Source organism: Synchiropus splendidus, chromosome 9, assembly GCF_027744825.2.
Source record: "Synchiropus splendidus isolate RoL2022-P1 chromosome 9, RoL_Sspl_1.0, whole genome shotgun sequence".
NCBI lineage: Eukaryota > Metazoa > Chordata > Actinopteri > Syngnathiformes > Callionymidae > Synchiropus > Synchiropus splendidus.
The window spans coordinates 12781873-12807619 of record NC_071342.1 but is presented as its reverse complement, the minus strand read 5'-3'; the positions used below and the strand labels follow the sequence as shown (position 1 = coordinate 12807619).

The window sequence follows — 25747 nt, the reverse complement described above, 5'->3', positions numbered from 1 at the left end:
ATAAACTGCTACAGAGGATTGTAGCTTCCAGTGTTATGACAAGCGCAGATATACAAATAGTTCACAGCAGTCCCTGGAGCCAATCAACCTCCGAGTTTGCGTCACCCCCGGTTCTCCCGTCCCCAATTGCTCACGCTCATGTTTACTTTACTGCTCTCATCCACTGCTTTCCTCAACCTTATAAGGCTGCTGAGATGCAACAAGTGTTAAGGGTGAGAGGAGACGCGGGTAGATGAGGAGGATAGGGAGATGAGGGAACTCCACCAAATAGCAGGACAGGTTTAAAGGTCATGACCATTACGCAAGTGACCCAGCTAGAGTGGCATTTCTGCAGCTTAATACCAACAGATCACTTGAAGCCCCTTCCCAGCTACGTAGGGATTGTGGAGGGGGACCTCCAGGAGAGGTCACCAGTCAGGAATCAAAGTGAGAAAGAGATCAAAGGAGGACAGAAAAACAAAAGGAAATCTTTAAGTGTAGCAAGTCAGGTGAGAGGAAGAGTGTGGGATAACTTTAGTGAGGAGTCAAAGGAAAGGGGAGAAATGATGGTGCAAGGTGAATGATGAAAGAAGTTTGAGATGCAAATCAAAGGTAACGAAAGATTAAAGGGATAGTCAAGTAAAAGGGAAGGATGTGAGCGCTATCAAAGCAAAATAAAAGAATGAACGTGTCTGGTGGAAATGAAGGACATATGAGATTAAAGACATAGCTGATGCCAAGGGAAGTAAAGGTAGTGAGACGAAAAAAGTGTCAGGGACTGTGTGTGCACCGGCAGTGACCAGCAGACTCGAAGGCGAAAAGAAAGAAACGGGGGCATCGTCAAACACCAACTGGATCTGGACACAGAACAAGGAAACACAATCACATGGCAGAGGGAAAATATTTAAAAAAAAAAAAAAAAATCACATGCCTGACAGAAATCTTCGGATTCTGAAAAAAGTCCAAAACACACAGAATGCACACAGTCAGTAAGACACGTAAAATCCAACGGAAAGCAACATCTTCAAGCACGAGGGAATGGAGGGACTAAATAACAAACAAAATACGCTGATGGTGGAAACGAACATGGGAAAAACGCAGATATATTTAACTACTAACTAAGAACCATGGCCGCAAACAGGGGGTTTGACAGGTGTGTTGACTGCTGGGAATCAGTACCAGGTGCGAGGCTTTATCATGAGTCAAGTTCAGAATAATAAGTCAAGTTAAAAAAAAAAAAAAAACAGGAAAAGTACCAACCAAAATAAAAGCAAAACACGGCAGGAAATGTCCGTTGACGCACGTTACGCTTTAATTTAAAGCAAAGGTAAATCCCCAAAACGTAAATACAAACTAAACAAAGGGGATAAAATCAGCTTGTATTTATCAAGACTTTGAGGCTGCAAAAGAGCACTGGAGGCTCGGGAACATAAGCAGCAGCGGGGAGCTGTATTTCGGGTCTTAATATAGACCTGGACATCGAAGCCTGTAGACCTGAACCCTTGACCTGATCATGTGTCAAATACTGATCTTCGGCTTCAATGCAGTACATACAGTCTGAGCCAGGAGAGCGGCGCGAGAGACCCTTTTTCTGCATCTGATCGAGGTTCAGCTTCATAACTCGAACCGTTTCTTATGAACTTCCACCGTACACTTTCCTTTTTGGGGGGTCACAGGCATGCATGACGTCATAGCAGACCGCTTGTGATTTGCGGCGTTTGTGTGCGCGCAAAGGAGCGTCACCGCGCGCACACGACACTCCGCTGCCGTGCCGCGTCTGCGGGCTGTGATTGGGCGGAGGGCGGTGATTCCGTCTGTCACGATCCGAGTCGCTCCCACCGGACGAGCCTGGTCTGGTCGTCCAGCCGATCCCGGGCTGCTCATCTGTGGAGGTGAAGCGAGGCTTCGCCCTCCTGCTGGACTGAGAGAAGAGGAGCGACACGGAGAGGAGGAGGAGGAGGAGAGCGCGACCGTCTTTCTTTCTGTCTTCGCTGCGGTGAAAGTCCTTCACGATGCCGGTCTTTCATACCAAGACCATCGAGAGTATCCTGGAGCCGGTGGCCCAGCAGATCTCCCACCTGGTCATCATGCACGAGGAAGGGGAGGTTGACGGCAAGGCGATTCCGGATCTGACGGTGCCGGTCGCTGCGGTGCAGGCAGCGGTCAGCAACCTGGTCCGGGTGAGTTTGGACCGCGCGTCAAGCCTGTCATTGAAGACGCTTTCTCCGAATCCACTTCAGCCCATCACAAGCCAGTCAGCGCGATTGTAGTTTAAACCGGGGTCCAGTTGAGCCCCGTCTCCTCATGTCGCTGCTTATTTGAGTTTCACGTTTCTCCCTCCAGGATTAATAGCACAAAACTTTGCTGAGTGATTATCAGTCAGACGGTTTCGAGTTCAGTAACAACCTCAGTCACATGACAGATGCCCAACCTGCTCACTCACTTGTGCCAAGTGGACAACAGTGTCTACTTCAATGGCTTTGACCTTTCACAGATCACTGGCCTTTTCCTTCATTCATAGTTGTGCTCCAGATCTGGGAGACATTATAGAGTATGTACTTATGTCTGACCCCTGTTCATGAGTGGAGCTCCTCCAGGACCAGCTAGTTCCTCATAAAGTAATGAATGTGTGCTGTGTTTGCAACAGTGCCAACCTACTTTCACTGGTCTTCGGGCTCTTCGAGAAGACAATTTTCATATAATAATGGGAGGCTTCATCTTTTCTCCTACTCTAATACCGTGGGCACTGATTCTACTTAGCGATTATATTTATACCTGTACATGTAGCGGTTTTATTATTATTATTATTATTATTATTATTATTATTATTATTATTATTATTATTATTATTATTATTATTAACAAGAACAAATCTGTGATATTTTACACTTCAGTTGACAGGTAAATAATATGCAATATCCAATGACAATTTAAAAATTTATTTCAAGCGCATTTACTTCTGGAGACAATAAGAGGACCCCATGAGACTCTTGTTATTGGGCAGTGGCTGGAAAAATCAATAGGAGCCATAACATAAATACAGTTCTGGTTCACAGTTGGGGGCAACTCAGCTTCCACCCAGTGGAAACCCGCAGGAGAAAGAAGACTTTTATAATATAGACAAAATTACGGCGTTCTATTTTTAGCTCTTTCAGGGGTGACACACAAGGGGACAGCGTGACTTTTATTATTGTCTTTTTTTTTTCTTGGAGATAAATGTAGCATACTTATATGTAGTAACATGACAATAACAATAACAAATTCCTGTTGTGTTATTGTGTTTGAGTCATTTTGAGTAGCCATTTTAAATTTACAGCTGCATGGGAAAAAATAGAAAACAAGTTTATTCAAAGGTTGAATGAAGGTTTGTGGTTGACAGCTATATTGAGTTCTTGAACCTGAAAACTTCTTCATTTTATTTCTGCATTTCCCATCAGTCTCTTCCACTTTCAGCTATTCATCCACCCTAGTTTCTGAACCTTTGAACATTGAAACTGAAATCGTTTGTCACCTTGCAGCAGTTCATTTCCTTCGATCTTTTCACGATTAGTTTGTGGTCTTGACTTGAAATGTGTGAAGGGTTAGGAATGTACGTCTTGAGCAGTTCAAATTGAACAGTTGATGCTGCTCAGTTGTGGATGAGAAACCATCCAGCTGCTCTCGATGATCACTCCTTGATGCCCCATAGCTCCTGGGTGCATCTCTCCATCTGGCCCTGTCAGCGATCCAGACGGCCAGCAGAAGGAGGCTAATAGCAGCCCCAGGGATGCCACTGGCTCTGGACACTGATAAAGAAAATGTTGGTCCCAACACACAAAGGGTGACCTCAAGAATAGCAGAAGGAAAAAGGTCTTTTTTTAAATTTATTTTATTTAAGATTTGAAACCCCACCAACTCTGCTGTTATGAGACAGCAGTCAGCTGAGGAGTGAAAGTGTTGAAAGAGGGCTCAAAAGGCATGTAAGGACAGCGCTTGTAAAGTGACAGCTGCAAGATGCGACTTCATTGGACACCTTCGACTCAAGTGTTGTGAGTTCATATTCTTTATTTTAGAAAGCTTATTCATTTGAACACTTATGGTGCGGATACGCCAACGTGTCACCGCCTCGACCCAAGTCACACTGATACAATTGCACCGTTAACCTCGTCCATGATGGGCTTGGAGGCGGGGGTGGGGGGTGAGGAAAAACTAGGTCACACGCAAGATGTGTCAGTCTCAAGCTGTCTGAAGTCAGCGTGTGAGTAGAAGCTGATTGAACTAATGATCTAAAAGACCGCAGATTCAGCGATACAGACTGGCCGGCTGGAAGCGTGCGACTGACAGAGCTGGGGCTTCGTTGATGTTTGTGAAGTGTTTGCTCCTCAAGGAGGGTACAGAGATCCAAAGTATGTCTCAGGGAGGGGGAGGAAGGAATAAATAGAATTACCGTTGAGTGAAGTAACCACACACGGGTGGATGTGAGAAGCTGAGCAAAGCTGCTGGTACTGAGGAGAGAGTGAACACCTGATATCTGTTGGATGGTGTGAAGACACTGGAGAAGACAGAAATCCAGATTACACAACTTCCCACAGTAGCAGTCTCCTGCCTTCTTGACTGGTGGCTCACCGAATCCCAGACTACCCTGAAGGAAACCCAACACATGCACATCGCTAAGTATATCCTGGTTGACAGTCCGAATGGCAATACACCACTAATATTTGCTGTTCTAGAGTTACTGTTGCGGTCATTTTTTTTATTGGCAATATAGTTTTTTTGTTTGTTTGTTTTGAGGCTGGGGGTTGGGTGGGAGCAAAGTTGTATTATGCAACTTAAAATATTTTATGCTCCAGGATATTTACTGTACTTGCTGGATGCAATAATATTCATTTATATTACATTTATTTATTTTTCCTTGTGTATTTTAATGCTTTTAAATAATTGACATGTTTCCTTAATAGCCCAAAGAGTTTTTTTGCACGCCTTGTTTTATAATAGTAAATGAATAAATGTCCACCATGTTTAGGCCTCTGTTTCCCTTACACAAGAGAATAAAAATACCTTTAAACAAAACGTACAGTGGCACTACCAAATGCACGAATGCAAGTCCACCTGAATTGAATGAGCTGCGCAGGGAGAGAAACTAGATACATTGATGGCTCAGCCTTATCTGAGAATGGAGAATGAAAAACTGCAGAGGTCTCCAATGTATTGACCTAAATGTCTGCTGCTTCCTGTCCAACCTGTCAGTCCTTCCAGGCCAGACATGCTCACAACCACTTACGCTTTCATTAATAATGTATTGAGTGATCGATCCCAAGCGTTGCTGTTTACAGGAAACACTTTATCAGCACCAGCGTTGACAGCCGTTCGTGGAGAGTTTCACTTGGGCCAGATCTACTGGTAAAGCCAGATTCTTCACATTTCTGGTCCGGGATCTTGTTTGACACAGGACGAAGGCCTTTCTAATTTACAACCGTTACAGTTGCTTCACAGTGAGTCTCTGATGTTGTTTTAATAGTCTGTACTTGGAATTGTTCAAGCGATTGATGGTTGCTTCTGTGGGTGAAGGTGGTGACCATGGAGCCAGGTCTATTAAGTGACTGCAGCCGGAAGAGGCTGATGTCATCATTTCACAGTAATTGAATCACTACCGTGTCTGTGTCTTTGCATGTGTGTGTGGGAGTCTAGAAGTTGTTTGTCAGCCAGCTTCATTTTTGCCAATCTGAGCTGCAGCATAAAGGAGCAGTCATCCTGCTGTGTCTGCAGGCGCACTGATCTTTGCCTGTTTTCATGCTCTGTGGTTCAGTCATGGGACGCCGCTGCTGTCAGACATGCTGAACGACAAAGAAGAAGAAAATGTCAACAGGAAATAAATCGTTTGGTGCCAACCACAGTGCGATGAAGAGCTCAGCGGGTGCAGTTTGTTCTTTACTTTTATTGAACCAAAATGAAGTAGGAAGGTCCAAAAGATGGGTCCCTGTGGAACCCCGTCTTTGATATGTGACAGCGGGGTTATTTAACAGGAGGTGCAATGTCCTGAATCACATTCAAAGAGTTATTTCTAAGGAGATATTTAATGTATCACAATTCCTTTCTTTTAAACAGGTGGGGAAAGAGACGGTTCAGACCACTGAAGACCAGCTGATGAAGAGAGACATGCCTCCTGCCTTTATCAAGTACACGCTCTACTCTTTCTGCTTGTTAAATCCCTGATCTCTACAGAGAAAAGTTGTGAATAAAAAAGGATTTTTGGTAATGTAATAAGAGGAACAAAGGGCCACTTCTGAGCCCTTGACTCAGCTGATTCAGTCTGGGTTGAGGGCGGGTGCTCCAGCAGTGGGACCTCTGAGAGAGTTTGTTGTTCTCCAGAGAGCTGACATGAGCTCTGAGTGCTGCCTACTACTCAGCAGTTCTAACACTTCTGACAGGGAGGTTTTACATTTCCCTCAGTTATTTTCCTGGTGAAACTCTTTGTATCTAATGCTGTTTCATTGGTGTGATTTCAGGCAGATTTACACACCGTCAAGCTCAATCCCACACACTCATGGCACCGACCATAAATTTCACTCACAGGGCTTAGGAGGGGGCATGCGGGAATGTGAACCCGGATAAATATAGACGTACCAGCAGCCATCGATACCCTGACCAATGAGGATCATAAAAAGGAGGCGTGTATCAAGAAGTCTCAGGTTCTTACACCGAACTGTGAGCCAGACCATAACATTCATCTGATTTGGTCCAGTTTACAGTGACTTTACCCAAGGTAAAATCACTGTTAGGTTGAAGACAGATCACTTGAAGAGAAAGAGGTCACTCAAACACAGCGCTCAAATGAGTTTTCTTCTCTGAATTGAGTCATAGACATTGGTCTTTTGTTGGGAATGGGTGGGTTGTTAGCAAGACCCTTGTCTGAGGTCTTCTGTGTGAGGGATGGAATGAGATCTACAGATGGATGTAGTTTGCCATCGCTCTGCCATCTCTTTGTACCTTGATCAAGACACTAGATATGAGCGCCTGCAATGACTTCCCCTTCTGGCTTTCTTGTCTTGAACATTGCCGTTTGCTATCTGGGCAAGTGGGACCACTGTGCGACTGCACTGAGAGAAGCAAAGCGTTGAGTCTGAAATCTGCCCTGGTGAGGGGTTTCCATATGGGACACCCACGATGCCAAGAACACCACAGTTTTTCTGTAGAATATGAAAACCGAGAAAAGTAATGGGCGTTTTTATGGTTTTTATGGACCATGAAAACCACTTCCTAAAGCATTTGTCATGTCGCACTGGTGAACTTGATTCAGTAATGCCACATTGTGTTTCCAGGGTGGAGAACTCATCCTCGAAACTGGTCCAGGCAGCTCAGATGCTGAAGGCCGATCCATATTCAGTTCCTGCTCGGGATTACCTGATAGATGGATCCAGAGGGATTCTCTCAGGGACCTCAGACCTGCTGCTCACCTTCGACGAGGCCGAGGCAAGTGGTCAGGATCATGTTTGTTCCAGAGGTCTGCGAACTTTCAGGGAGCTTAATATAGCAACAGAGGAAGAAGAACTCACTGTGGAGCTTCCAGCGAGTCTCTCATAGAGTCACAGATGCAGCCAGATCTAATCGCTGAGCCTAAACAGCTTCCGTCTGTCATATCTTTGGATCTCCCTGCGCATGTCTATTCCTCAGTCACCACACCAAGAAACTCAATGACTGTAATCCAAACCCCTGCTTTGTGCAGTGATTCAAGTTCAAAGGTCAGCGTTGTCAGGTGGTATTATACAGTAATGTCCTTCGAGGCGTGTTTATGTGTCGGTGTGTGAAGTTGTGTTATGCTTGCCTGATGGTTGAGGGCTTCTGTGACTCACACTGGACCCACTATGTCTTTTCAGTGGCCTTGAATTTGCTACTGCAAGTCCTCATGGTCACGAGACAATCATCACAAGGCAACGCACACAGTCTCACTCATGCAGTGCAGTCAACTCTGAAATGACTCTAAACAGGAATTGAGTTTGTTGTCTATTGTTGTAATTTGTCTTATGTGTGTTTTCATTAAAGGTTCGCAAGATAATTCGAGTGTGTAAAGGTATTCTGGAGTATCTGACTGTAGCGGAGGTGGTGGAAAGCATGGAGGACCTCATCACCTATACCAAGAACCTCGGTCCAGGTCAGGGGGAACTATGTGGCTTTGAACAGTGAAGAAAATAAAATGTATTTTATATATATATATATATATATACAGGTATATATATATATATAGCTGCTATATGACACCATTATTTTAGCTAGTAATGGTGTCATATAGCAGCTGTCGTGGAGTCTTCTCTTACTGAGATGCATCTGTCATCATAAAAGAAAACATGTAGCTGCCTCTGACATACATACATAAGGTGCCTTGATTGATAACTGTCACCTCGCCACTCGTGCTAGCTGGTGTTCATGGTGAGGCAAAAAGGTCATCCATGTTACTGTACCCCTTCAGCAAAGTAGTTAAGAGGGTCGGATGCGGCGGGTGTAAGCAACAGTGTTGACTCCTAAACCTTGTCCACATGACAGTGACTTGTTAATTCGAAACCTTCACAGAGTAATCGAATTGTTTCCTGCTTACACAGGCATGACCAAGATGTCAAAGATGATTGAGGAGAGGCAGCAGGAGCTGACGCACCAGGAGCACAGGCAGATGCTGATCAGCTCCATGAACACCATCAAAGAGCTCCTTCCTGTTCTTATATCAGGTGCGTGTGCTCTGAAAAGGGCACATTGAGGTGGTAGTTTCATCGGTGATGCAGAGACTACACGCAGCGCGCTGGTCAGGTGAAGAAAACGAGAAAAGATAGCAGTGTTACCTGTAAAAGAAACAAATTCCTCATTCATTTTAGTAAGATCAGCTTAATCCAGGTAGTATACGTAGCTCTCCATCACACGTTGTGGTTTCCGACTACGGTGGCCTGAATTGGACAAAAAATAAGTTCCACAATAGAGCAACTCATGAGCTAAACCGATATACAACTATACGTATATGGGAACATCATGAAGGACTTTTTGTCATGTGTTTTATTACACTCGTACGTGCAGTGTAATTACAATGATTGAATGTGAAGTATTTTTTGTTTACCTCCTCAGCCATTAAGATCTTTGTGGCAACCAAAAGCAGCCGAGGTGTTGGTGTGGAAGAGGCTGAGAGGAACAGAAAGTTTACTTTTGAGAAGATGAGTGCCGAAATCCACGAGATCATACGAGTGTTGCAGCTCACCACTTGGGACGAAGATGCCTGGGCTAACAAGGTTTGTGCCGTCAACACAGATGGCCGAAATCTGCTTCCACATTTAGAACTGCTTCCTTTCTTCCGCATCTTATCACCCAAAATCTGATTCACTTGCACAAAACTTTCTCTTTTTTTCTCTGTCCATTTTTCCTTTTCACTTGGTAGTATAACCCCTGGTTTTTCTTTCCTTTTCTTTGTTGATCTACTTCATCAATTCTTTTCCTCCTTGTAGAAGGTAAGTCTGTTTCTATGCTCCTCCGCAGTTTCCAGCATGCGCGTGTGTATGTGGAAGAAATAAGGGGGAAACCTTCTCATGCGTTTTTCCTTCTCTTAAACTGTACCTGTCATGGTATATAACAGTCATTGTGTTGTGTGTGATGAGGATGATGATGATGATGATGCACTGTGGACACACAATGTATTTCATCTAGTAATCTGTTTGTCACATGTTCGCCAAGAGGCCTGACACAGATGAGTGTTCAAAGGTCATGTTTTGCTGTTGTAATGTGTGAGGTTGTTCAGACAGTCGGTGGTCATGACGCTCTTCTAGACCATTCAGATATTGAATGTGGCCCATCAGTTTCTGCGACTGGAAGAGACACAGTCTGTTTCACCTGTTTAACCCTGCATGTCTCTATGCACACTGAAACCTCTGATGGTGTTTGTGTGTGTGTGTTTGCTGTGGATGTTCCACATTCTCTGTTGATAAATCAGCATTTTTGTTCGTCTTAGCGGAACCGTGGGGAAATTTTATCTGACCTCGATACAAACCACCACAACACAAGAAAATGTCTCCTTTGTATGTTTTATTCAATATTTGTTCACTCCATTATTGGAATTTTCTGCGTGAATATAATCTGGAATATAACTAATAGATATATAAAATATATACACTAAAACTGGCAACATGCAGTTTGTCACACTGGACTTGGCTACAAAAAAATCAGGACTGAAATAAATTTAAACGAGAAAAGCGCCACTAAAACAACAGCAGGTTTCTTTTTTGACATCTTTATTACAATGGCTGACAACCACAGCTGAACTGTCTCTCCCCTTTAGGACATGGAGGCTCTGAAGAGATCTCTTGCTTTGATTGAGTCCAAGATGGGGCTGGCGAAAACTTGGCTCAAGGACCCGCATGGACAACCAGGTCATAGTCTGTTTATTCAATAGTACACACACTTTAGGTATGTTTGCTTTACGGTCGAGCTTCTGTGTCACCAGGAGACCAGGGCGAGGGGGCTTTGCGTGTGATCCTGGACGAGGCGGGAAAGGTGGGCGAGTTGTGCGCTGGGAGAGAGCGGAAGGACATTCTGGCCACCACCAAAGCTCTAGGGCAGATAACCGATCAAATCGTGGACCTGAGAATGAGGTAGACCCATCTGAAGTGGCACTCGGGACACCTAGTGGTGATTAGGGATGGGCGAAAAAAAGTTATCGCGATAAATGTTGTACCATAATTATCATGATAAATACATTTTCATTCTATTCCATGTGTTGGACACTACATTCTCTCTTGAAACTGTTTTATGATGAAACTTATTAGTGGAGCTTGTTTATGTTTAAATATAATAGTTAACCAAGTGTAGAGATGAGAAATTAAACGTTTCACGTCTCTGGTAGAAGCCACTCGTGTCTGACAGGCTGCTCTGCCAGCTTTATTTAGGGGATAAATTGAGCCGTCTGTCTGCTGTAGCTCATGTCTCTTAACAGTTGACTTTGACTATGGACCAGTCTGAACACATTTCCTAGATGCTATTGAGGAAATATTAGAAATAATGTGAATAAATGAGTCATGTAGTCACATTCTATTCTCTAAATCATTATACAAACTGTCCTTTGTCTTGTGTGATGAAAAACCTTGACACAATTCTCTCTCCTAAAATGGTTGTTTTTCATTGGCTTATACAAGATTTCACTAATACTAATATAATTTGTTGATGGTCCCTAACTGATGGCCGCAGCCAATATACAACTGTTTTTACCATGGTGTTGCGCCGAGGGGCTAGCGCAGACAACCGCGTCAGAGAACCTATGAGGACCACTCCATCTCATAAAATAAATGCGGATCCAGAGACTCAGAGTCGACCAGTGTCATTATCAAAGGTTGTGTATTAAAAATAAGTTTAAAACTACAATCGTGAACCGAAGTCAACCACACTCTCTGTCACTCGGCGGTGTCAGCTGTCACCGCTGAGCAGGAGAGCGCGGTGTGCTGTCACGGCCTCGTCATGTTCACGTCTGTAGGTCCAATGCAGCGAGTGAGCCGCGTGTTTATCGAATTTATCGTGAGATGCTGAATTGTCCTCGTGGAGATTGTGTTTGGCGGTATCTCGTGTACGATAAGTCTAATGTACTGTTACCAAAATATTTTTTTGGTTCCGGCAGAGGTCAGGGCCCGAGCCCAGGATGTGTGCAGCGGGCCAGCCAATGCTCTCAGGGTCTGGATTTGTTATTTGGAAAAGTGGACGGTGCTGCTCGCAGACTGGAGGCGCTCATCAGCGCCAAGCAGGCTATAGCTAGGAGGCTGGACGCAGCACAGGTCTGGCAAAACGATAAAGAGGATCTCAATCTTCCATCATGTCACCTATCATTCAATCATCTTTTTTTTTTTTTTTTTTTTTTTTTTGCAGGCGTGGTTGGCTGATCCGAACGGGGGTCCTGAGGGTGAGGAGAACATCAGAGCCCTGCTTGCTGAAGCCAAACGCATCGCTGACCTGTGTGAAGACCCCAAAGAGAGAGACGACATCCTTCGCTCCATCAGCGAGATCGCCGGCCTCACCGCCAGACTTGTCGATCTGCGCAGACAGTACGACTGCTTCTCTCAGTTGCTTGCTAGCGTGTGGTGTGTCCTAACCCGTCATCTATTCCCAGGCTCAAACTGCCACCTCACGTCAGCAGCACGTGGCACATGCTACCTGTCTGGAAGCTGTGCTGCTGCCTGTCCACCTTAAGCGTCAGTGCAGCAATGAGGTTACTGAACTGTCAAAGTGGTGTGGGGAAAGCGGCAGCATTGGTGACGGCTCACTGGGAAGCAAAACAGAATGTTCTTGTTGCGTCAACAAATCACCGACGAAAATATATTTTCTGACTCATAGTCGCCCAAGTCTTTGACCATAGATGGTAACAAACTGATTTTATTGTTCAAAGGCAGACCTTGGAAGAACACCCAAGTAGCCCATGATCATAATTCAAATGTTTAATCTAAACCTCGATTTCCATGCCAGAAAAACTCCTCAGATTAATGGCGCGATAAAGTTTTATGAGGATGGACTCCACACGTGCTTGACCGCTGTGATATCAGGAAATATATTTTAAACTATCTGATTTATAGTAATGAGTGGCATATTTTAAAGTCTGCTCATCTGATGGTGGCTGCGTCTGTGTATTTCAGAGGCAAAGGTGACACCCCAGAGGCCCGAGCCTTGGCCAAGCAGATCGGGGCAGCGCTGCTCAACCTGCAGTCCAAAACCAACAAAGCTGTGGCCAACATGAGACCTGCAAAACCGGCGGTCACTCTGGAAGGAAAGATGGAGCAGGCCCTGCGCTGGGTCAACAACCCGGGAGTGGACGACAGAGGGGTCGGTGAGTCCCGCCACAGATTGCTTATAGTGCTTGGTCGTCTAATGTGGTGCGCCAGTGCAGTTCCATTTGCCAACAGAAGATGTAAGTAAATAGCTTCATGTTTCCTATTTCCTCTCATGCTGCTCTGTGAGGACAGAGTGTGAGATTCTGCAGTGGAACACAGGTACTCAGCACCACCCAACGCTTTCGCTTGTGAAGTAAAAAATGTGATTCAAACACATGTAACTCACTAAAGAATGTTATTTAAACATGAATTGTTTCTGAATGATTTCACCTCATCCGTACTGTGATCCATCTATGGTTCCCTTCACTGTGCGACAGTGTTGTCCCCCATCCTCACCACAGTTTTGGGCTCTTCACTCTCACCTCTGGATGCTCGCTTTTGTTTTACTTGTGAATGTCATCTTCATCTGACCACTGAAAGTTGTTCCCCAGGCCAGGCAGCCATCAGGGGAATGGTCGGAGAAGGGCGCAGGCTGGCAGGCGGCTTGATGGGTCCCTATCGCCAGGACATGGTGGGACGCTGCGACAGGACGGAGGGTCTCATGGCCTCTCTGGCCGACATGGCTAGCCGGGGCGAGGCGGAGGCTCCTCATGCTCGGGCGACTGCTGCACAGCTGCAAGACAGCCTGAAGGTAAGTCCAGCAGTTGAAATAGTTGAACAATATCTCATTGGTATTTTATACCCTTTCACGTAGGATCTGAGGCAGCACATGCAGGATGTGATGACCCAGGAAGTATCAGATGTTTTCAGCGACACCACCACCCCGGTTAAACTGCTGGCTGTCGCAGCTACTGCTCCTGCTGATGCCCCCAACCGACAGGAGGTCAGTAACAAGCAGCAGCTGGTTGATTCTAGGTCAGATCTTTCGGCAGTCAGCCCTAGTCATTATTCTATAATATCCGACTGATGTAACTCACTAAACTGTGCAACTCACTCGACATTCAGTCTAGTCTATGGCGCCCCCTAGGGGTGGAGGAGAAAAGCTTGGCTGGTGTGGACACAGCTTGACGATTATCAATATGAATGAATAAACTTGAAAATATGGCACTTTGATTGAAATAATCCTGAAAAAAGTATGAGATGATATGAGGAAGATCAGCGTAATGTTGTAAAGGAAGAACGTTTTCACCTTATTATTTAAAATAAAAAAATCCATTAATATTAGGCACAGTCTTCTTCTATCTCTTTCGGCTTCTCCCTTCAGGAGTCGCCACAGCGGATCATCCTCCTCCATCTCACCCTGTCCTCTGCTTCCTCTTCTCTCAAACCTACAAACCTCATGTCCTCCTTCAACACCTCCATAAATCTCCTCTTTGGCCTTCCTCTCCACCTTCTGCCTGGCAGTTCCAACCTCAACATCTTCCTACCAATGTAGTGGCTCTCTCTCCTCTGTACATGTCCAAGTCATCTCCATCTAGCCTCTCTGACTTTGTCTCCTAAACACCTGACATGTGCTGTCGCCTTGATCTACTGCTTCCTGATCCTATCCATCCTGCTCACTCCCAGAGAGAAGCTCAGCATCTTCATCTCTGCTACCTCCAGCTCTGCCTCCTGTCTTTTCCTCAGTGCCACTGCTTCCAAATCATACAACATTGCTGGCCTCACCACCGTTTTGTAGACATTCCCTTTCATCCTTGCCGACACCCTTTTGTCACACATCACACCTGACACTTGTCTCCAATTATTCCATTCTGCCTGCACCCGCTTCTTCACCTCTTTCCCACACTCGCCATTCCCCTGTTAAAATAGGGTCGCTAGTTTGAGTTAAAAGATTATATATCATAGATTTAAATGTTGAAAATAAATATATTTAGAAAGGGGAAAATATTATAATATATAATATTAAATAACAAGTAAAATATGTTACTCTCACAGTTGATCACAGATGCTGATCTTATAAGAGGCAGATAAAACTAAGTTTGACAGTTAAAGCTAAATAAAAGCTAAATAATGGACAACAACCAATCTAAAATCGGAAAGCTGTGTGGACGAAGAATGCAACAAATGACCAGTGATATTAAATATTTTCTCATTTTGTGATCTTAACTAGACATTTTCACATAATGCTATCTGCTTTTCGATCATGTAGGTCTTTGAAGAGCGCGCTGGGAACTTCGAGGCCCACGCTGGTCGTTTGGGAGCGACCGCAGAGAAGGCTGCTGCTGTGGGATCAGCCAATAAGAGCACAGTCGAAGGGATCCACGCTGCTGTCAAACACTCCCGAGAGCTGACTCCACAGGTAGTTTCACCAGCACCAACTGCTCCATTTGACTCTAATAAATCTCATGGGAGGTGTGTTCGCTCACATGCAGGTGACCTCAGCTGCCCGAATTCTGCTGAAGAATCCAGGAAACCGGGCTGCCTATGAACATTTTGATACCATGAAGAACCAGTGGATCGACAATGTGGAGAGGCTCACTGGTGGGAAATATAATTATAGTGTTGCAGATGATCCAGAGAGATCAGTGGCTCTGTTTCTGCAGGTCTGGTGGATGAAGCCATCGACACCAAGTCTCTGCTAGATGCCTCAGAAGAAGCTATTAAGAAAGACATAGACAAGTGCAGAGTTGCCATGGCAAACGTTCAGCCCCAGATGCTGGTTGCCGGGGCAACCAGCATCGCTAGAAGAGCAAACCGGGTCCTTTTAGTGGCAAAGAGGGAGGTGGAGAATTCTGAAGATCCGAAGTTCAGAGACACTGTGAAACATGCCTCTGACATCTTGTCACACACAATCTCCCCCATGGTGATGGATGCCAAAGCAGTAGCCGGGAATATTCAGGATAAAGGTACCCCAAGTTTCCTAGTGGAGGTGGAGATACATGCTGATGATCTTTGACATCCTCTCATTCATACGGACTCCTTCAGCTCTGCAGAAAGCCTACTTGGATTCCTGCCTGAGGATTTTAGCTGCGGTGGGAAAGGTTCGCGAAGCCTTCCAACCCCAGGAGCCCGACTTCCCACCTCCACCTCCAGATCTGGACCAGCTCCATGTGAGGACTCTTCATTGAACATAGTATTGAGATAAACAAAAAAAAAATCACAGAAGAAGAGTTATCTCCTTTAGATCATGGACTCAGTGTTGATGTTATTTCGTTCAGGTCAGTGATGAACAAGCCCCACCGAAGCCCCCTCTGCCAGAGGGAGAGGTTCCTCCTCCCCGACCTCCACCTCCAGAGGAAAAGGATGAAGAATTCCCAGAGCAGAAGGCCGGCGAAGTGGTCAGCGAGCCCATGATGGTGGCAGCGCGACAGCTGCACGATGAAGCTCGAAAGTGGTCCAGCAAAGTAAGTGGCAGGTCTCAGGTCCACCCCGAAGTCAGCACCATGTGTTCTGCCGCGTTACGATACATCTCATGTCTTCTTGAACGAATGCTCATATTCTGTGGAAGCCTGACTTTCCTGAAATGTGGACATCGCTGCCTGATTCCAATTTCAGATGGAAACTTGAAACTGTCATCTGGTCAGATTTGTGTCAGTCCGTGTTATGCATGCACGAGGGGTTTATGACTGACTGTGGAATAGAAAGTCTCTGGGTTGGATTCTTGCAGTTGTTTTCAGGTGGTCGAAGTTGCACTGCGGGATGCGAAGCGAGAGCGTAGCAGTAGAGCGGACTTGGAGCAAGCGCTAGAAATGTGTTGACACAAACCTCCTTCCATCCACACCCAATATCAATGCCCCACTTGTATTTTTCTACATAATTTGTGTTAAAAATGTTCTGCGTGCAATGAGCTGAAACGAACAGCAGGTGGCAGCAGCATCGCATAGCACCTGTAAAACACACCAAGAAGGGGCCAGTAGCAAGGAATGAATGGGAAAATCTTTATAACATTGGTGGAGCCACAGTATATTGCCATTGTCACATGAAAGATTATTTATTACTGTTATTCGATTGTGTATGAAATAACACACTCACAATGAATTGGACTCTTCCACAAGCCAATTCCATCAAGACAGCTACCCCATACTTACACTCTTGTTTTACCTTAAATTGCACTTACTAAAGGTGGAATGCGTGAGTTGCACCCTCTGCCGGAGTCCTTTCCAGGGTGTCCATTCCGCCTGCTCTAGCAGAACTGGATGAATAGAAAGTGTATGTCTTGGACTGTGCACATGTCTGTTAGTGCACATAGTTATCAGTGTATGTGGTTTCATGAGGAGGAATGGGTGTCGCTCTCACGTTCATAAGAGCATTGCTTGAGTCTTCAGGGCTCCAGGTGTGGTTGTTTAGAGCGGAGCAGTCAGGTTTTTTTGACAGTAGCAGCTTGGGGCCACCTCTTTTCCTGTCCACCTTCCACCGAACCATCTCTCCCCGCTTCATCTCCTGGCTTGTTTTAGTTGCCTCCTGTTAGTCTCCTGTCCTATGTTCTACCATCTGCAGCCTCATACTGTACTAAATGCCTCCTTCCCTCCTGCCCCCCTGGCTTTCTCCTCCCCTCTTCTCCCGCCCCCCTCCTCTTCCTCCCCCCCTTTCCTTCCCGGCAACCACCAAACCTCCCCTCCCTGCCCCGTCCAGCCTGAGGATGAGGAGGCAGTAGAGGAGAGGGAGGTAGATGATGACGATGAGTTTACTGATGGTGAGGATGACTATGAGCCAGAGCTGCTGATGATGCCGTCCAACCAGCCTGTCAATCAACCCATTCTGGCAGCAGCCCAGTCTCTCCACCAGGAGGCGCGCAAGTGGTCCAGCAAGGTCTGCGCACAAACATGAACAAGGGCCGCCTCAGATCTCGTACACAAACACTGTAGCCTCACTGATAACACTGCATCCGTGACTACCATCAACCAGCTGTGGCTGCTGCTTCTCGGTTATCGCCTCACAGGTATTTTTAAGGAGTGTTTGTTGCAACGAGACAAAGACTCGGCCTTCACACTCATGATCCGTTGTAACAGTTCTTGACGCTTCATCTCAGTCTGTGAAGCCAAGGATGACAGTTTCCAAATACGTCTGGGTGATGCATTTTGCCTGCAGTGTTCACCAGTGTCTGCTCACGGAGCGTCGTCTGCCGTCCACCTCCTCACGCGCACTAACCTCACGCTGTTCGTCTCCAAGCGTAAATGTCACGCTGTTTTTGTGATGGTCGGAGAGGAGCCGACACGTGTGCATGCAACTGCTGAACATGCTTGTTGTGTTTCTGTGACACTTGTTTTTTTGCATCTCAGCACCGACTTCATGTGTGAGGAGTCATCACAGGCACCGAATAACAACATATGTTTTATTTTTGATAACTATGAAAGAAATAGTTTCATCATTATTAGGTTGACTTTTATTCCACTATTTATAGAATTACAATGGTTTTGAGATGTCTTTACAATAGACTGATATCCCTTCCTGCAGATTATTATTAAAAATAAGAAAAAACAATACATGAAAAAAAGTAAATAAGTCAATAAAACAAAACAAGACACAAAGTTGACTTAAATTTGTGCACGTAACAGAATACATGCCCCAAAAAAGGGGGAAATTCTACATATTTTTAATGAATTAATTGACAACAACATACCAAATATTAATATATGAGTAACTACAAAATTATGTAGTTTCAAAATAATATTATATAGTCTAGGAGAATAGAAAAATATAAATGAGTACAATAGACGAAATATAGTTCTTAAAAATACAAATTTGATAGAGACATAGCACTAGAAATACCAATATTAAGGCTATGGAAAGTGACAATAAATATCAGTGCACAAACCTGAAATTAACTATCTAACTGGTCAGTTTTTATACCAATCGAAAGGAGTGGAAATGTGCGTCATGTTTTGACTGGAAACTTCAGCTGTGTCTTGCTCTCCGCAGGGTAACGACATCATCGCTGCAGCCAAGCGCATGGCGCTGCTGATGGCAGAGATGTCTCGGCTGGTGCGCGGAGGCAGTGGAAACAAGCGCGCCCTCATCCAGTGCGCCAAGGACATCGCCAAGGCCTCCGATGAGGTGACCAGACTGGCCAAAGAGGTGGCCAAGCAGTGCACCGACCGGCGGATCAGGACCAACCTGCTGCAGGTGACGACGACGTGCACGGTGAAGGCGCAGACTGAATTCTGATATCAACGTGTTTCTCCCGGAAGGTGTGTGAACGCATCCCCACCATCAGCACTCAGCTTAAAATCCTCTCCACCGTCAAAGCCACCATGTTGGGAAGAACAAATATCAGCGAGGAGGAGTCCGAACAGGTAAAGTGTACATTCACGGAGATCAGGAGGCAGACGCGCGTTAGTGAGATCACGTGACCAAGAGCGTGAGTGCTCTCTGGTGACATCCAGTGGTCGGGAAGATGCACCGCAGACAAATGATTTTTTTTTCTTTCACGAGTTGAAAAAAACAAAACGAAACATGAAACATATTCATATTATTAAGAGTGATGTATTGTTTCTTTTATACTACATGTAAACCAATTATCATTATTAATCGTCTTCTGTGCTAAATCTGAATCTGTGACTAGAGTTTACATATATATTGAATGGGGTATGAAATGATTCTTCAAAAAAGTACACCAAAACATTCACTCTTCTACCAATAATTATCATGTATGCATGTAAACAAAGCCAAATATTTTAATGGTTTAAATATTTTTGGATGTTTTTATGATAAGAATTAATTATATATATCTCTATATATATATAGAGAGAGATATATACAATTTATGAAGTCAAAGGAATCAAGAGATGTTTGATTTGGGAATCAAGAGATGTTTGATTTGCATCTGGTGTGTTGAGACAACAAAGATAACTTCTTTACGCGTTACACATGCGCACATACTCTGCTTTGATCTCACCTCAATAGGTTTCTGCCAGTCATCCTTGCTGAAATCATCTCTCATCTTCTGCTTATTTTCTCCTAAAACTCTATTAAGAACAAGAACACGTGGAGTTCAATATAAAAATGTGCATTCTTCCTTTCGTCAGGCCACTGAGATGTTGGTCCATAACGCCCAAAACCTCATGCAGTCGGTGAAGGAAACTGTCCGAGAAGCAGAAGCCGCTTCCATCAAGATCCGCACGGACGCTGGATTCACCCTCCGCTGGGTGCGCAAGACCCCCTGGTACCAGTGAACGAATCCACATTTGGTACCAATCAGGTTCAGCTCTTCCGTCTGAGCCTGGAGACACTTTTTAGTAATGATTAATAATATATTTTAGTAAGTTGTGTTTCAAGACTTTATTAAAATCTAGGTATATATTTTTTGCATGAATATTTTTTTTTCTATTTTCTAGAGAGAAAATAACACACTGAATTTCTTCTTCTGTGTTGGATCATTTTGCTAGTGATTTTCTTATTTTTATTATGTATATAATAAGACTTTGTTTTATGAACAGCGGCCGGCTTTATTTGGTGCTCTGTGTTTACTGTGACACTCTTCTTAAGTGGAGACCCAAGACGACGTTGCTGCTCCTCAGCGATGTTTATACTTGAACAACCAACAGGTCTTCTCTTGTATTGCAACTTTTTGGCAATAAGTCAGTTCACAACAGAGATTGTTGAAAGTGGTTCATGGCTGCACAGCTAGGAATGTTTCCGTGTGACCCACACCTGTAGCTATTTAATTCATGCCTGACTTTTTTTCCTCAACAAAGCCAAAGGATGGAATTCTTAAAAACCCAGGTTAATACAAGTAGAGTGATGTCTTTTTCTATGTTTGAGTGCTTTGTTTCTGCACTATTTTAGCAACAGTTGAACTGTTTAAGGTTTCATCCAACATCCTGCGTTCTTCATGTGAGGTTCCCACTTATGAATTTGAGATTAACGGCACAACCCTGGAGGTTAATGTACAAAACTATGTGTCAACCGAAGTCTTACACATCACAAGAGAATATAAAGGTTTCTATTTTGTTATTTTAGCTGAGCAAATGTGAACGTGTGAGTGTGTTTCATCTTCCTCTGGCAGTATTCATGAGTGTTACTATGATGGCGCAGCACAGATTGTTCATTTTATTTTTGGATGAAGCATGTAGCCGTCACCTCGCCCGCTGCTGAGAGTGGTGGGGTTGAGTTTACTCAATGTGTCTCACGCTGAATGTATTCTGATAGCTTTGAGTCCTGCCAACACATCTGCTGTGCCTTGGAAGAATAAAAGCCTTTAATGGTGACCCAGGTTTCCTGATTCTAGCTGAGGGCCACACTTCTAGAATCGTATAACAGAAAGTCATGGCCATATTTATTTATGACCAACTTTTAAAAATCTATTTTATTTTGGTATTATATTCACGGATTTCACTCTACTTAGTGTCTTTCACTTTTCCTCGTACTGCATTAACAACATACGTCCAACATTTTGAATTGTAATGAATAAACAAGACACAAACAGGCTCTTACAAAGCTTTTATAAGACATTATGGCACTAAACAGTTGTAGAGGCAGTTAAGAGTCCTGCAAAAAAGTGATTGTACTAATGTTGCTAAACGTTTTGTGATTGTGAACATTCGACATCATGAAAGTCTGGTCATTTGTGTATATACCATATACATCACCAAGAGCATCTCTGTAACGTGTGTTCATCTTCAGTATTTCCCACTTAACGCGACTGATTGTGCTGCGGTGTCACAGACATTGTTCATTTATAGTGGCAGAAGTGTGCAAAATGATCTTCATTTTAAAGGCAGAGTCGAAGAGTATATTGGCTTTTTAAAAACAACACACTTTTATAGATTGATATATAGAAATACAAAAATGGCTGCCACATGAAAGAAATGGGACTCTGGGTACCACGTATACCTCCAACACGAGGACTGCAGACGGAGAGTGTGCTATTTTGGTGTCCCTTTTTGATATTAATGCGACACGCTGGAATGGTGCCCATAAAGCTTGTGCACGACCTGCTGCTTAGTGACAACAGTGGATCAGGTTGTCAGGGCTCAGCACTAGACTGGCAGGCAGTCTTGCTCAAAGGGCTTATTCTCCTTCAGTGCTTCTGTTAAAATGTATTGTTACAAATGGGGATCCATATTAGTATGAGTGGGCCTAAGGGACACTGAAGAAGTGAGAAAACACTATGCTGCTGACATAGGCACACTATTTGGCAAGGCATTGCTCTTAAGGCTGTTGTACACAGTATATAAATTACTGCATGTTTATGAGCTAATCCTTAAAAAAAAAGAGAAATAATTTGCCGATCAGGAAGTATTCATCTATATAAAGTGTCACGTTGGTTATTAAGGCTTTCCCTTCGCAGGTTATATGCCGCAGCCATATAATAAATAGCACTTATAATGTAAATCTGTTAATATTGTGAGCCGCACGGCACAAAACAAATTGCTCTACAAGGCACATGTAAACATTTGGGTGAGTTCAGGTCCGGACTTGGAACTTTCCAGCCTTTGTCACATATTTGACCCCTTTGAACGGCTTGTACTTCTCTCCAAACATGTCGAGGCGACTGACCTTCACACCTGCGGAGAGTAATGACTCATGGTGAGGCGGCAAAAACTTAAACACACTGATTTCATTTAAGGCAAATAGAGGACAACATTTGAGTCGTGGGATTCAGGACAAAGAGTGTGTACCTGAAATAGCCAGCTGCTGGATTTTCAGGTCAATGTTGAGTGAGGGGTTTTCGTCGGGTTTCGGACATCCTGCCTGCATACTGAGAGTGCCTCGCAGGTTTGGAAGCTTCTGTGGGTTCAGTTTACCGATGTCCCAAACCAAAATCTGTAAGACGGCATCACATAGACCCAAATGTTTCACCTTCTGTGGTCTACAGGTTCTATAGAAACAAGCAGCCATTTTGGCTCCTACTGTGTTCTGCAGGTTTACCTTGGTGGTCAGATCATAGGTGTAGTTTCCTTGCGTGGAAGTGAGGTTGGTGCTGAGAACAGATTTTGGCATGTGGATCGTGACCACGAGCCCCTCAATGGTCTTCCCCATGGTCTGCTTTGGTCCAATTGTGATGTCCAGGCGTCCACAGTTTCCTGTGTCAAAGAAGTTGATGTTCTGCTTCACGTAGACGGGAATGGCGACCAGACTGAGGAAGTGCAAGTTGTAAAATGTTATTGTTGATCCTTTGTTGTTCTGCGGTAGTTCACACACATGTTCACACAAAATGTCCTCCTGCTTACTTCTGAGAGTTGACATGATACGTCATTAGAGTGAAGTTCCCATCCGGTGGAATGAAAGACAGAACCTGCTCCGACTCCCAGCGTTTGAACCGAACGCAGGGGTGAAAGCTCACGTCATCAAGAAGTCGAGGGTTCTTCGGGAAAACGACATCCACGGTGAGCTCTACGTTTGACACCCACACTCACATAGAAAAGTCCATTTTACCATGAACGACAGGGTCAAGTCCGGCATCCCGGAGAGTCTCACGCATGCTTCGATGACACCTTGTATGTCTGCGAACACGGTTGACCCTGTGCAGGAGGAATCATGTGAATAAAATTGCACACCGACATTTCACATCTTAACATGTTTGTAACAAACCTGATTTGTCCAAAATCGCATCTATTTCTTCGATCACATCAAAATAGGCCTCATTGTTGGTGTATTTGACACCCGTCCGCCTCCAGGGGATATTAGACAGTTGACCTGTTGGTAGAACATCCCCGACGTTGCTACTTCCTGTAAGAAAAAGGACTGTTAAGACATGAGAATACTGATCCATCTGGTAGATGCTTTGTTAACCTATGAGTGTATTGACGACCGATCGCAGGATAGTGGGTGGTTTGATCATCTCTTTGAGGACGTTGGACTCTGTCGCCAGTGGAAAGCCATTGTCCAGCATGTCCTCCAGCAGCTCGTACACTGTCACAAGGTTGTCTTTGATGACATTTTCAGAGGTTTCTCCAAAATAATCCTGGAAACAGACAGATGTCTTCATACTCTTCCACCGAATACATACATACATCTTCAACTGCGCATTATCCTCCATAGGACTTGTCTCCACCTCTCACCCATTGATGCAGAGATTGGAACAGCTCCCCCGTGATTACATACACTACAGTATTTGAAATAATATAGATAGAACAGGAAGGGAAAATTGAGAACGTGCTGCTCACAGCAACGCTCTTTTGCAAGCTCTTGCGCCATGTTCTCGCCATGTTAGGTGCTTACACTTATGTTAGGTGCTTACACTTTTGATAGGTGTAAGCACCTATCAAAAGTGACCTCCAGAAGTACACAACGTCTGACACTTTTTGCTCGGTACTAACCACCGGGAGGCCAGGATCATCACAGAAAACTGACTAATACAATAGTGAAATTGAGAAGTGCTTGTTTCTTCCTCTTTCTGTTCCACTTCTCATCCTGGCAAAAGGTCCATGAAAACAAAAAAAGCAGAATGCCACATTTCTTTTAAAATCTAATAAGCAGCTGCATGCTCAGCACGCAAAAGAAACAAAGGTGCAGTGTGTTCTTTTTTCGTAGAGTCCCAGGATGCAAGTTCAGCTCAAATTCAATAGATTTTGGACATTCTGTCGTCTATTAAATTAACCCAGAAAAGTCATGTTGACGTGATTGCAATACACAATCTCTGTGACTACTAACTAAATCCACATTTTCATCAACCACACTGCTTCCTAAATGAATGCCAAACTAGGGACACAACTTCACCCACAGTTCTACCAGTGGTGCTAAATTCCCCATAAGTATGAATGTCAGACAAACTGGTTGTCTGTGGATGAGCTATCATAAACCACTCGACAGCTGTTCAGGCTGCCTTCTCTTCAATTATACATCCCAAAATCACACCTGAAATGTGTCAGCTACTCGGTGCAGGAACTCGATGACAAACAGTGGAGGGACTTCAGACTGGATGACGGACAGGAAGTAGATCTTGCCCCTGTATATGGTGATGAGGTAGTGATGAGGAGTCTGGAGGACAGGCGGAACATTCTCTGGATCCAGCGCCTTCTCCTTGGCTTCAAAGAAGTAGTCACACACACTCCGGTTGATGACACTCTTCCAGTGTTTCTCCAGGAAGATGTCTCCAAAGTTATTTATCAGAAACAGGCTGTGGATCATCTCCTCTGAAACAATGACATTGTTATTCTGGGTTTGACAGGAGCAAACATCTAAATCGTGTCAACACAGTCTGTTTGTTTAGCGTCCAGCACAAACGTTAAAATGAATTGCTTTGATACAAATCTGGAGTGTCAACACTGCTATGATGTCAGATTGTCAAACTTTCATTTATCACATCATTGCAATATACAAATACGGACGACTTCACAACGTCCGGTTTAAAAAAAAAAAGCAATTTATAATAAAATAGTGGGTTCGATTTAAGCAGAGAAAAGTTCTACCTGATCTGTGTAGTTGTGTCTGCCAGGAATTCTGGACGTCAATATGGCAGAGGTGCAGCAGAGCTCCCACGTAAACACAAATTCACCGAAGCAAAACCATTCACGGAAAAAATGTTTTCTATACCCTTCAAAAACACACAAATGATAATACAGATTATGTTGACGACGCAGGGAACTCCATCAAGATGGAAAAGGGGATTTCAGAGTAACTTTCCGAACAGTTTTGATCAGGCGATATCCCAGGACAGCTATCTGGGCAGGATATTATTTGTATTTATCCCGAGTTTTGTCTGTCAGGTTTCGTCATGCTGCTTTAGCAGAACGTGTTGTTCGATACTAGAGAGATCTCGATATTTGATAATGAGTGCTTTTAAAAAAGAAGTTTAACCGAATTTAGTACCGTAATCATAATGGTTCTAAATTTAACATTTTTTTTATTGGAGCTTGAAATTAAAGCGAAATTCAATGCAATTATAGTTTGCTCTGATAAAAAGATTTGTGAATCGGTTATATTAACTTGCATTCCGTGAACTTTTCAATGCATCAATCTGGCACTAGTATTTGCTTCGCTGTCTTAGCTATTTGTATAACACGATCAATGTAAACAATGGGGAGTATTTGATTGTGCCGCGTAAAATACGTGTTAACGTACGTAAAAAGAGACATTTTTTTCAACAGTTAACATGTGTTTCGTTCAACTTTAAATCCCGTCAAGACGCA

General features: G+C 44.1%; 2 protein-coding genes across 8 annotated transcripts; one reads left to right on the top strand and one right to left on the bottom strand.

Annotated features, from left to right (window-relative positions):
• The first annotated feature begins 1780 nt into the window (after positions 1–1780).
• Positions 1781–21235, top strand: LOC128764772 (vinculin-like). 7 transcript variants are annotated; one of them, XM_053874887.1, is made up of 24 exons: positions 1781–2159; positions 6064–6134; positions 7278–7428; positions 7999–8107; positions 8553–8675; positions 9064–9224; positions 10265–10355; positions 10430–10577; positions 11594–11747; positions 11839–12014; positions 12080–12178; positions 12600–12790; positions 12927–12953; positions 13226–13425; positions 13489–13617; positions 14884–15033; positions 15107–15215; positions 15278–15580; positions 15660–15784; positions 15893–16078; positions 17307–17483; positions 18594–18797; positions 18863–18967; positions 19700–21235. In XM_053874887.1, the coding sequence occupies exons 1-24, from the start codon at positions 1992–1994 to the stop codon at positions 19844–19846; spliced, it is 3504 nt and encodes a 1167-aa protein (XP_053730862.1). In that variant the 5' UTR covers positions 1781–1991; the 3' UTR covers positions 19847–21235. The 7 variants fall into 7 exon arrangements, with proteins under 7 accessions (XP_053730862.1, XP_053730866.1, XP_053730863.1 ...); XM_053874891.1 differs by lacking the exon at positions 17307–17483 and having other exon boundaries at positions 19700–21234; XM_053874888.1 differs by lacking the exon at positions 12927–12953 and having other exon boundaries at positions 19700–21233.
• Positions 21106–25250, bottom strand: LOC128764773 (AP-3 complex subunit mu-1-like). The gene is made up of 9 exons (XM_053874895.1): positions 25028–25250; positions 24474–24751; positions 23409–23580; positions 23208–23345; positions 23052–23137; positions 22847–22980; positions 22545–22752; positions 22295–22439; positions 21106–22180 (listed from the first exon to the last, which is right to left on the bottom strand). The coding sequence occupies exons 2-9, from the start codon at positions 24744–24746 to the stop codon at positions 22080–22082; spliced, it is 1257 nt and encodes a 418-aa protein (XP_053730870.1). The 5' UTR covers positions 24747–24751; positions 25028–25250; the 3' UTR covers positions 21106–22079.
• Positions 25251–25747: the final 497 nt, after the last annotated feature.